We start from the raw sequence: 13,258 nt of genomic DNA on the forward strand, positions 1-13,258 counted from the left end.
TCTTGAGTATATTCAAGGTATCTTAAAGCAAAAAAAAAAAAAAAACTAATAACTAGTAATCCAATAAGGCAAAATGATATATATATAAGAGCTGTCTGTATGACAAGCTTGCTTAACTGATAGTAAAACAAGAGCCTGGAAAATGTGAAATTTTTCTAAGTTCAAAAAATGGCCATAATTCTGTCAAAATTTATGTCAGAGTTATGGACCTTAGACAATGACCCCTTATTATGCTCTCAAATAAGTAAGGGAACTTTCAGCAAATTCCCTTCAAAAGTTTTGAAGATACCAAAAACTTCACGCAAAAACCTAACAAAGTGTGATGCAAATACCTGGATGAGGTAAGATGACTCTCCCTATTCTTAGAGTAATCAAGCTAAAAATTATCAACAAATGCTTCATCATGTTCATACCGGCATATATTATCTAGTAAAAAAAATATTTGCCAAAAGTTTCACTAAAAACAAGTAAGTTCTAATAAGAATAAATAAAAATACAGTCAAACTTGTCAACAAAAGCCTTTAAGGGGATAGTGTAAAACTGGCCTTTGACATTTATAGCCACGTATTAGCTGCAGAATGGATGACTTTATGATTTATTGTTAAAAAGTATCCACAAATGAGTGTGTACAGACAGTAGAAAGTTCAGTTACTTTATGCAGAAGGCATTAAAATTGCAATTATTTCGCAGGAGTTTAAACGAAAATAAAGATAATTACCCGAAGGTCTCCGTCGGTTTGGAAGTGGTGGCATAAGTTCACCTCCTGTTCCACATATTGTATCACGTCTTTGCTTTGATAAGGACGATTGGCTTAATCTTCCAGTAGGAATTTTTGGAGAACCTGATACAAAAATAATATTGCTTGAAACAAATGCACAAATATTTGCTGTACAGTAAAACCTATGCAGGAGAACATCTTTTTGAGACAAGGAATTTTATTTGTTGTGAGAGAGGTTGAATTTATTGCAAATACTCACTTTAGGAAAAAAAGTAATATAGTTGATCAGGGTGCCAGGTTATAAAGAAATCCTCTAAGCTCAAACTCAGGTATTTATATATCACAAGAGATAAGTGACCAAATGTAGAAGGTAAAAAAAAACTAAACAGTCTGACTTAAGGGCTTGAACCCAAATCTTCTGATATTATGAAGCTCTAGTGACAATATCTGGTCACTTATGTAATAATTATTTGAGCCACGTCACGACAAAACCAACATAGTGGGTTTGCAACCAGCATGGATCCAGACCAGTCTGCGCATCCACGCAGTCTGATCAGGATCCATGCTGTTCGCTTACCAACTCTTTTACAAGTAAAGAAAAGGATAGCGAACAGCATGGATCCTGATCAGACTGCACGGACGTGGCTCAAAATTTTCTTATTTGCAGTCATACAATAGGATGCTAAATGTCAAAGGTTCTAAAAGATGTGAAACATGCCTAGGGCTTCAACCCAGAACCTTCTGATTTAATCGACTACTCTAGCAACAACTTCTGGTCACTGATATATTTCTTATTTGTTTAAGACCAAAGACCAGTCCCAGACACTATTACTATGTCTTATACCAACTCTTTCTATCTTGTATTTATTTATCAAATATAATTCCTACATCTCTTAATAAAACAAAATTTACCTGCATTTTGCCCCATAAGAGGGTCACTTCCAGTCTTAACTTTGCTGTTTGTCAAACCTGGTGACATCTAAAAAGTAAAAGAAAAAACATTATACTTAAGGGAAAATTCTTATAAGTATGTAAAAAACTGGGAATTATAACTGTTTTCCTTCTGACAGCAATGTATTTCACGCATGTGACATATGGATACCATGGCCAGTCGTCATTTCTGTGCCCTCTAATCATGGTAAACACTAGTTACTTTAAAATTTTCTCTAAAAATAATAAATCTTTTTGTCCAGATCAAAAGATGGACAAGTCCAGATGTGTTTGTTCTAAGCTTAATAAGGGTCCATCCGCCCTTTCAGGCAGTGAGAGTGTGGACCCTGTACATGTCACCAATCATGTCCTTAAATGGTACTAAATTGCAAAATGGTAACTTATTAACTTTTAATTTTGGACTTTGCCCCTTACACTATGAGTTTAATAACATAACATATGACTTTCTTCAGTTTAATGTGTTCATAAAGTCATTTACCTGTGTGAATAACTGTAGTGATTATTGACTACTAGCATCATTAAAGAGCACAAACAGCTTTTAATTACTGGTAAGTACTGTCTCAACAAACTCTACATAGTTAGGGGTTTTTTTAATACTTAAATCCTTCAAGCTTACAAAAATAACTTTTAAATAAATTAAAATCAGGACAAGTTAAAATCCTGAGATAAAAACAGTTAAATTCTGGAAAAGTAGTTAAAATCTGGAAAAAGTTAAAATCTGGAAAAAATAGTAGAAAATTTGAATACAACATTCTGACATTTTTATAGGCATATCAATGACAGAATTACGCACCAAATGCTTGATTTTTACTATGTTTTTTACATAAAGTCTCTGCAAAACTGGACCTTTACAATGAAAATCAAAGCCCTATCTATTCCAAGTGGGTGGAGAGAACATTTTGTTTCATTTCTACATAATACAGTGGAACATATATATAAACCAGGAAATATCAAACTCACTTACATATATGTCTCATCTTTAAATCTTCAGAGCTAAGGCATTTTTACAACAAGCCAAGCAACTACAAGAAGCTCTGTTACATATATGGATTTTTTTAGCCACAACTAACATATGATTATATTGCTCATAGAAAAACATTCAAAGAAGCATAATATATTAGTTAATGAAAAGAAAATGTTCTTTTTTTCAAAAGAATAATACATATATTCATTAGAAACCATTTTAGCCTTATTATTATTTCTATTTTCATTTTCTCACAATATTTAATATACCTGAGAGAATCCATGAGTTGTAAGAAGCATTGAATGCGGTCTCGAGGGGACAGGTGGAGGGATACCACTGCTGCCCTCTTCTGGGAAGGGCACATAACTCCGTCTAGACTTACACTGAGCAGCAAGGTTAAATGGCAAGTCCTAGAGCATGCAGAATTAGAATATATGTATATATAGAGAAAGAGTACATATCCCAAACACCATTACATCTCATAATATACTTTTGAGCATTGTCATTACAAGTCAGATCACCCCTTACCCGTCTCTAACGGCAATTTACCCCTTTTCTCAGTGATTGGTTCCCACTTCCCTGAGTGCTTGAGAATCAATCAAGAATTTATCACAAATATTAAGTATCTGCTATGCAGATGGATGCTTCCTAAGTTTGCCTGAAAAGATTCATGCTGTTACAGCCTTACCTGAGGATGAAAATTGGAAAAATCTATTTTTAGACTTGGTGACCTTGACATTATCAACTTAAAACCTCTCCTGGTTTTTATGCTGATTTTAACTCTTTTTTGGTCACATGAAGTTGGTCTGTCCATCTAACTGGCTTAGTCTTTAACTGAATACCAGTAATAACCAGTATTGGCTGGATTAAGTTTGTTTATGAGATTCTCTTAGTTTGAACTTTGCTTGATTGAGTTTAGTAATGAGACTAACTGAGTTTAGTTAGAACTTGGTTAAATTGAGTCTGTTCTTGAGATTCTCTTAGTTTGAACTTTGCTTGAGTTTAGTCATAAGACTAACCATGTTAGAACTTGGTTAAATTGAGTTTGAGTCTGTTAATGAGATTCTCTGAGTTAAAAGTTTATTTGAGTTTAGTCATGAGACTTACACAGTTAGAACTTGGTTAAATTGAGTTCATATGACTTTAAATAATTGTGTTGTTGAGATAGACACCAGGAAAATAATTCAATGAATTTTGTCTTTAATAACATAGTGGTTGAAAAATTTGTGCTGAAAAACAAATGAAGAATTGGTTCCTGCTTCAAAGGGAGATAATTATTTAAGCACTTCAGTCACAGTTACTGTTGTCATGACAACTCTACAAACATTTGAAACTGTAAATCCAGTTTAATATCTTAACAGAGTGGCAAACCAACATGATTTTTGGACAAGTACACAGATAAAAAGTTACCCTCCATTCAGATTGGCTTTTTAAGAATATTTTTTTTCTTTTACACTTATCAGATTTTCTTAAAATTAAGTGCATAAACGCCTATATATAAATAAGAATTTATGTTTAAAGCAAAAACTTTTTAAAGGAATTAAATAACCTGCTTATGTTACAATCACAAACTTTAAGCAGCTCTCATTATCTTCTCCTTTACTGTTGCTAGTATCAACATGCAATTTGAAGAATTAATTGTTCAGAAATGCCAAATTCTAGACAATTATCATAGAAATCAAAGCACTGAATGTTCTGGGTATCAGTGAATCATGAGAATCATCAAATAACAACATTGCTTGAGTGTTGTAAGGTCAGTGAGTAGCTGTTAACATTCGAATTCTATTACAACTTTTCAGTGACATGTAGCATTTGTATCAAAGCCAAGGTGTGACTTCAGCAGTCAATTAGAAGAATGCCTTGTTTTGAAATATAAATACGCGGATGACTTTTTCATATTTTTGGTTGAGTTTTGTGACACACCAACACAGTATAGGTCATATGGCTACTTTCCAGCTTTACTGGTGGAGGAAGGCCTCAGGTGTCCTTCCTTGCACTGTTTCAAGCATGAAGGGGCACCCGAGTAGAACCACCAACATTCCATAAGCTAGCTGGATAGCTTCCTCACATGAAAGAATCCAAAATCCCAGATGAAATCAAACCCACATCGGTGTGGGGCTTTCTGGTCTGAAGTCAATAATTGTAAAAAGTTGGCCATGGATGCCCCTAATATGCGGAAAGAAAAAGTCATTTTTTTTTGTTATAAACATTTAAAATTATTTAATATTATCTTATTGCAACATGTTGAGATACATACCAAATTTATCTACTGAAATGATAGACTTTTTTGCTTTTATGCTTGTATGCTTTTAAATTTTGAATTATTTCAGAATTCTTTTAAATTTCATATGACTCTGAAACACCTAATTTAGAACTGTTATGAATTTGGAAACTGCTTCATTTTGAAATGCATTAACAGAAATAATCTGCATGAGCTTTACTGGTTAAAAATGACATAATGATCATGTTTTTCATATTAGATCAGTGTCTTCTGTTCTTAATTCCAAATTTTTTTATTGAATGGGTTGGGATATGATATGGCAAATGAAAGAGACTTCATTCCAAATCAGTAACAGTCAAGAAACAGGTTTCTATGTAGAGGTTTATGCACCTTATTTAAGTCCAATCAGTATTTAAAACAGATATCAATAAAAAAAATTAACTGAATAGAAATTATATTTACAATTTTCCTCTATGTATTTTGTCCAAAAGTAACAACGGTTTGCAACTAACTGTGTGGCAATAAACCTGTCAGAATAGTGGTTTATCAAAACAGAGCAAAAGCTGTCAAACAGACAATTCCTTAAACTATTCTTACTGCTTGATGGTAAAACATGTCTCATGAAATACATTAAGGTGAATTAATCCAGTGAAAATCACTACAAGAGTTATGGGTCTTGACCAGTGACCTAAAATTACGACTAAACTCATGAATGCTGAGGGCATGATGGGATAGATGGAATAACAATACCTGCATGGTAAAGATTACCAGTTAGAGAATAAACTTCAGTCAATATTCAAGACATGGGTCTTTAAAAGTGAACTTTTTTTAAAGGTCCTGAAACATGTGTAAAGTTTCAAGAGAATATCTTAAACTTCAGTCAATATTCAAGATATGGGTCTTTAAAAGTGAACTTTTTTGAAAAACCCCTGAAACATATGTAAAGTTTCAAGAGAATACCTTCAGTAGTTAATATGAAGTTCAAAGCAAAACAAAAACCAGGTGGTCTGGCCAAGATGAATAAAATGGTGATATGGATAGCCCAAACTCTTTTTTTTTTTTTTTGGACTCATCAAGCTATAAATAAGACAATCAAAGAATAGAATTAGCAAGGCTATAATAAGCAATATGTATAATAATGTGCAGAGATAATTAGCAAGCAGTCGTCAAAGTACTGTATAAATGGTGACGTTAGCGATGCAGAAATATTGGCGAATTTCACAAATTAACGAAAATCGCTAAAATTTCCGCTAGCGTAAACCAATCTATCATAAAGTTCTACCCTTGCATGATTCACTTATATTTCCTCATGTGAAATGTCTGGAATTTTACACTCGCTGGCCTTTCTTGACACACAGAAATATCCACTTATACAGTTGATATGATAAAAATTGGTATATGGCAAGATGAGCAAATATCAAACTGGATTTACAGTTACACAGAATATATTTCAACACAGCATAAGGATGGAAAAAATTAGCAAACAGTTTATATGGTGTGACAACAGTGACATAGGTTAAAGGTTTCAGGTATAGGATAATCAAAGGTAGGTTTAGTTAGGATACAATTATCCCCAAGATAAACAAATAATATCATTATGAAAAACAAGGATTGTCCACCCATCTTTCCATATGTCTCATTCAAATGATCATTTATGAAAATTTTGGTAATTTTTTCAAATTATGTAGCAGTGTATAACTAAGAATGCCCTGATTCTGATGGGGAAAAAAACCATTTTGAATGAATATATGCTCAAGCTAACTCTATATGTACTAAAACTTGCAAAAATGTAAGCAACTTCTTAATTTTCTCTTAGTGTATATTTAAAGGCACATTACATGCCACAAAGAAATAAATTTTTACTTCTTTAGAAATGGCAAACATGAATTTCATAATGTTTAAATAACGTTAGATGCATGTTACCTTAACTTTAAAATAGTCAGTCATAAAAGTAGCGTAACATAAACAAAGTAGTATTTTTACTTCAATACAAAATACTAGTTCACTATAACTACTTATTGCAAAAAAAAGCAACAGATGAAAAGATAGTTCAGGTAATTGGCCAAAAGTAACTTTTTGGTTCATCCTATAAAATTAAACAAAAATCAAAAAGCTTTTGAGACATAAAAATAAAAGAATTGTTAAATACGTTAGATATATTCCTGTGATTTCTCAAAAATGATAAAGATTTCCAGTAAGCAGTAAGTTCTATAAATGTGGGCATACTACATTTTAATATCTTCATAAAATAGCTACATGTGTTATATATAAAAGTGAATCTTTTTAAACTTGTTCATTGTGAAATCCTAACTATCTGGCAAACATCTTGAAATAATGTACAGCCATATTAATTGCCTTATGACCACAAGACAGATTTTTTTATCTTGGCAAACAAAAAAGCCCATATAATTATGAATGTTAACACATTAAACTTTTGATTTTAAGCATGTTTCATGGCAGATAAAATAATACATTAAAGTTTTTAAAAAAACTGGACTACATGTACATTCATAGTTTCTTTTGGAGCTTCGTTCTATACTCAGCATCTCATTGGTGGATTCAAATTTAAATTTGACCAATGAAAGAAATTCATTATGATTTTTGAAATTTCTTATAAAATAGTCCTCTAGCAATGATATAACTGTACATTTTTGTCTATCTTTGCCTCGCATCTTGTCTATAGATGTCTATATTAATTCCTCATATATATTTTCCATCACCCCGATATATTCATGATAAACTTCTGATTATGACAGGGTAACACGAACTTACCCCCGGATGTATCACGCCCGAGGTCTCTTCATCTTGTGAATATGTTGATGACCTCCCACTGAAATACAGGAATCATACTGAATAACTGATAGAAAATCTATGTAAAATCGTGGAATTTGTTCTGAAATCTAAGAAAATGTATGTAATAATTAAAAATCTTTGAAAATCGAGAATTTTTTATCAGAACTTTAATAATTAGAAATCTATGTAAAATTAAAGAATTTGTTCAGAAATTAAAGGAAATTTTGGTTATAATCAGAAATCTTTGTAAAGTCGAGGAATTTGTTCACGATTCGAAGAAAAATCAAGGTATTGATTAGAAATTTATGTAATGTTTATTTGCTGTAAATGTTACCTGCTGCTGTTTGACCCTGGAGTTGAAGGTCTCTCCGACCCGAAACTTCTTAAACTCACTTGGGAATTATACTGTGAGCCCTGAAAATAATATTATTATAAAACTTTATATAATATTACCATATTTTATATTACATGCTGATTTCCATTGGTGCAGAGGATCGAATTATTTTCATTTAAAATATCAAGTATATCTGAAATTACACTTTTTGCTTTTAGCAACCCACAGGTTGAGTGCATACTGCAAAGAGTATAAAAATTGCAAAATCATACTCTATGGATACATAAATAAAATATTCCTATCAATGATTATTCAGAGTTAAATTTTCTATCTCTATAGACAAAAATGACAACGTAACTTTTAAATTTAAAAATCCGACATTTTCCAGGCTATTTATATAAAGATATTGTATCTATCAGTAAGATATTTTATAGACAGAATAATATGTTTATAAATAGAATTCTAACATGCTTCACTGATTTCCTCTAACAGATAGGGCAAATTAGTGTATTATTACACAATATATGCATGGCATAAAAAACGAATGCTTATTGTTTGATTTTATTAACCTGTCAATTCCATACTGATTATACGGTCAATGCACAGAATATATTAATATTCGATAAATGTTCGGTAAATTCCGTGAGATGTGCGCAGTAAGATGTGATTAAATTCATCTTGTTATTTTGAATTAGTTACACTGACCGTTATAGTGCAATAGGGTAAACCACTGGTATATTTTATCTGAATGTTCAACGTGTTGTAGGATCGAGACAGAGTATGTCCAGTATTTTTTTTATTCATAACTATTTTCAACATGTTTTTTAAGTTATGGTTGTTCCGTTTTTAATATGTTTTGCACCTTTTTGTAAATACTATACATTTGTATATAACAATGTTTAAGAATTAATACTGAAAATTCATTCCGATTAAAATCAATAAATGTAATTATACAATATAAAATGTGACAATTCAGTGTTTCTTAGTTGGTTCATATCCGTGTAGACAAATTGCAAGCGCTTGACCATTTTCATTAAAATATACTTAAAAATAAAGAAAGAATTAGTCTAAAAAGAATGTCAAAAAAAGGGATCGAACCTCGGACCCCTTATGCATTAGATAATCACTTAACCGACTGTGCTATTGCGGATGTTACAAGAACCTACATTAATCTAGTGAGAGTTTTCCAAACGTAAGTGATACACTCCATATTAATTCTCGTAAAATAAACGGAAAAAACCGAAGTGGGATCGAATATGTAAATGAGTGATATAATGTATTCATAATTGACAGGTCAATAAAATCAGACTATACCTGTGATATGACAACAGATATGATGTATATTAACCAAATGATGTCAGGAAAATTATTTCTATGCTCAACGTAGTTAAACATATTTTAATCTCCCTTTTTTCTATTTTATTTGCATGATAGAATGAAAATAGATATTCTTTTTCTTGCATTATAGTATTATAATGCACGTTTTTTTGTTCAAATGCTTTGTAATTAATCATTCAGACCTACTGGCCTTTGTAATTATATTTCTGCACATTTGAACTCAAACCGTGCATTATTCTACAACAAAGCACTCAAAACTGATATCTATTTTCAAAATAAAACATCCTTTTCACTCCATTATTATATCTCAATCATTATTTTATAGGGGGAGGGGGGGTGGCGGGTTCGAAAAATCGGAAAAAGAAACCGATAAAATTCTTACCAGCTCAGTGACTGTTTTCTTCATTTTTTTGAATTCCGTTTCCAAACTCTCATGTAATGGCCTCAAGGATTCCGGCACAAGACGTCCATGGATCTGCATTCCCGTTTTTAACATTTTCACCTTTAACATGGAAAGAAATATTTCAATACAACAATAAAATCTATTCTGACTTTCACCATATTTTAAAACACAAGATATCAAAAGAGGAGCTGAGGAAAGACTCTAGCATGTTTGGGAGAAAATGAAAATGTGCACTCTATTATAACATATCCATTAAAGATCCTGTAAGTTGTATTTAAGGTTGTTACCGCTTTTAAGTGAAATCTTATAATGTATATGTATATAATTATGCTTCTAAAACAATTTTCAAACATCGAAGAATATGCTTAATAAGTACTGCAAATATTTGTTCTCATTATATGTAATCATTAAAATAAATGCATTCATTTCTTATTGAAAAATTGACTTAAGACTTAATAGAAAATAAATTTCTGATTACCTCCCTTTATTAACATGAAAATGTAAATTCTGTTATATCTTTACAAAAAATGCTTTTTGGAACTTACAATATTGATAAATCTTCATTTGAGCATTATATTTATGATATAAAACCATAAAAAATTGAGTAACAGGATCATTAAGTATCATTTCCATTCACAGCCACCTTCTTCTAAACTAACTTTTTAAACTTATAACTTACAGTATAATTTACAGCCCAAATTCATCTAGATATATTTTTCAATCTTACCTGTTCATGAAGTAAAAACTTCATCTGATCAAGGAATATTGCTTCATCTGGGTGTCTCATCTCAAACTCCTTCGTAAAAAATGCCTGAAATTTAAAATTGTCATATTTTTCACTGTTGTCATTAAACTTCTAAAATCATAAATAGGAGGATCACAAAGACAGGGCAATATCTGCACGAATGTGAATCTGTTTGAGTATTCAAAAATAATCTTTTGATTAAGGAAGAGACCCTATCAAGAAACTTGTCTGAAACATGTATTATCTAAATCATTTTTATAATACAAAGTAATCTCGAGTTGGGGGCATTTTTTACCCTATAGGTGCATGATTCATTAAACTTTCAGAGGTTTACTAGGAAATGCTATGAGCAAAATATACAAGAATTGGGCACAGTAGTTATCTACAAAAAGATAAGATGTGTTTTCCCATATAAGCCTACATTACAAAAATCAAGTAATCCTTAGGGCGGGGCTAATTTTGATCTCAGGAAGCCTAAACCTGTGTCCTGCACATTGTCTCATTATAAGTAATATACCTTTAGTTTAAATTTCCTTCAATCCGTTCCATAGATACATAGCAGACATGAAAGTTTGAAATTCATACAAAATGACTGTGACCTCGACGGGTCAGGTTTTGCAACGTCAATTTCTTTATAAATAATATAATAAGATAATAAAAGATAAATTACTTCTTGATATTTAGCAATTCCACCCTGCACGGATGCTGCAATGTTTCCGTTCAACTTCATTTCCAATTGCGAGAAGAAAAGTTTCGGATTCAGTTGACATCTGGTGATAAGGATTTGAAGTTCACTGTTATTTTGCTTCAGTTGGTCGATCGCCACACGTATCGGACACAACATTTCAATTTCGGTCTCTGTCACTTCGTACCATCTTAAAATACCCGGAAACTTGTATGTTGTCTTCATCTTGGAACGCTCAATACACAATGTCTATAAAAAAATAATAATTATACAAAAAATACAATATAAATAGAGGATATTGAGTGAGTGGAGGTTTTATATCAAATTTATTGAACGAGTTGAATAAGATCATATTAGGTGAGCCCTGGTGAGCAAAATATTGTTTTATTCAAAGAGTTCAATAAATTTAGTATTGAATCTACACAAATAAGAGATTCTATTTATCACACATATAAAATAAGAACAGTAAACTGGTAAAAAGTGTCATTTTTCAATGACGCGCCAAAAGTATAATGTTAACATTAGCGCGCTTTAAAATGCTATGTTTACATACAGCGCAAATGACGTTACATCAAAGTGTTATTACACTAGTGTAATATCATTTTTATTAAATGGCTTTATAACACTCCTGCGCCGCGGTTTATGTGATAAAAGAATTTTGTTTTTTAAATTCTCTGAAATTTTATAGAGTAGCTTGTCCATATGATCATAGACTTCACCTTTTCCACACTAAAAATCTTAAATAAACTTGTCCACCTTTCAAATCTATATTCCCCCTTCCCCACTGAGTTTTTCATCACACCAACAAAGTATAGGTCAAATGATGATGTCTTTCCAGCTTTACTGGTTGAGAAAAACCTCAGGCGCCCTTCAGTGCATTATTCCAGGCATGAACAGGCACCTTAGTAAAACGGTCTCTGCTAGCTTTCAAAGGAAACAATCCATAGTCCCTGTCATGGTTTGAACCCACAACAGTGATGGGTAAGTGGTTAAGTCAACAACCTTAACCACTTGGCCACTCCCCTGAAAGAAGTTGGCATATAAAAAACCCAATCATCAAAAAGAGAAGAAAAGGAATACCTTGCTTTCATTATTGTTATCTTTGGTTCCTCTGTGGTATGGTCTATCATACTGGAATGTATCAACTTCGTTATAATTGTAGAAGTTACGAATCTCTGCTGGCACCTCTTTACCATGAAACTCTGGCCGATCTTGAGGTATAGGCTTCACTGAACAAATCTGTATATCTATTCTAGTGGTTAAGGTTTAAACAAAGATACAAATTAAACTTTCTTCTTAAAGGCACATTATGACCAATAAATGCTTTCAAAACCTGTTTTATTTTAGGCAATTCTTTTTTTCCCCAACAAGTCACTCATTGGCCAATTACCTAAACTGTTTTCTTCTTCTGTTGCTTTTTGGCAATTAGTACATTTATAGTGATTTAGTATTTTGTATGGAAGACAAATACTGTTTAGTTCACATTACAGCTTTTATGTCATATCATTTTACATTGGCACTATTTTATTCAGGTTACAAGCATCTAACATTCTTTAAAACCATAATTTTAACTTAATTAAACTCATGTTTGACCTTTCTAAAGAATTAAATATTTATCTATTTCTGAGGCATAATATGCCTTTAATCTATATTCACTTTGGTTCATAACTCAGCAACTTTGATCAGGAAAGTAAGTGACCCCTTTTTTTAAATTATCACCTTGATTGCTTAACAAAAATTTAAATATTGGGTATTAAGTTTCCATTCCAAAAATAAATTTGTAGAGTATCATAAAGTATTTGAATCAATCTTGGTTTAGGTGCATCAAATTTTTAAATATAAATGGAGATAAATAAGATATTGCACAAGATCTGTGATTAAGTGTTAGAGTTATCCCTCAAACCAGTATACCATTAACTTGTGTGCAAAATTTCACTCTCTTTTTTCAGAATAACTATTTATGAAAATCATTACCATGCTTTTAATTAAAATCTGGATAAGAATCTCATTTAACATCAATTTTTAATTCAATTCTGAGTATATTTCTTTATTATCTTTTTCATATTTTTCATGTTTTAATTGCCCCATTTGATTTATACAGAATTT

General features: G+C 31.5%; 1 protein-coding gene across 15 annotated transcripts in view; it reads right to left on the minus strand.

The window, feature by feature from the left end:
- Positions 1-13,258, minus strand: part of LOC132726843 (dedicator of cytokinesis protein 3-like) — a 146,569-nt gene that overhangs the window by 10,674 nt on the left and 122,637 nt on the right. For 14 of the 15 annotated variants that reach the window (XM_060712222.1, XM_060712220.1, XM_060712223.1 and 11 more), the window contains 9 exons: positions 12,233-12,399; positions 11,138-11,401; positions 10,450-10,533; positions 9,702-9,821; positions 7,982-8,061; positions 7,627-7,684; positions 2,903-3,043; positions 1,631-1,697; positions 719-841 (listed from right to left, as the gene is read on the minus strand). In XM_060712222.1, the coding sequence (XP_060568205.1) occupies positions 719-841; positions 1,631-1,697; positions 2,903-3,043; positions 7,627-7,684; positions 7,982-8,061; positions 9,702-9,821; positions 10,450-10,533; positions 11,138-11,401; positions 12,233-12,399 (1,104 nt within the window). The remainder of the gene's footprint in view (positions 1-718; positions 842-1,630; positions 1,698-2,902; positions 3,044-7,626; positions 7,685-7,981; positions 8,062-9,701; positions 9,822-10,449; positions 10,534-11,137; positions 11,402-12,232; positions 12,400-13,258) is intronic. The other variant, XM_060712228.1, reaches the window with a different exon arrangement.

The sequence above is a fragment of the Ruditapes philippinarum genome, unplaced genomic scaffold, assembly GCF_026571515.1.
Source record: "Ruditapes philippinarum isolate M1 unplaced genomic scaffold, ASM2657151v2 ctg651_1_1_1_1, whole genome shotgun sequence".
NCBI classification, from domain to species: Eukaryota; Metazoa; Mollusca; class Bivalvia; order Venerida; family Veneridae; genus Ruditapes; species Ruditapes philippinarum.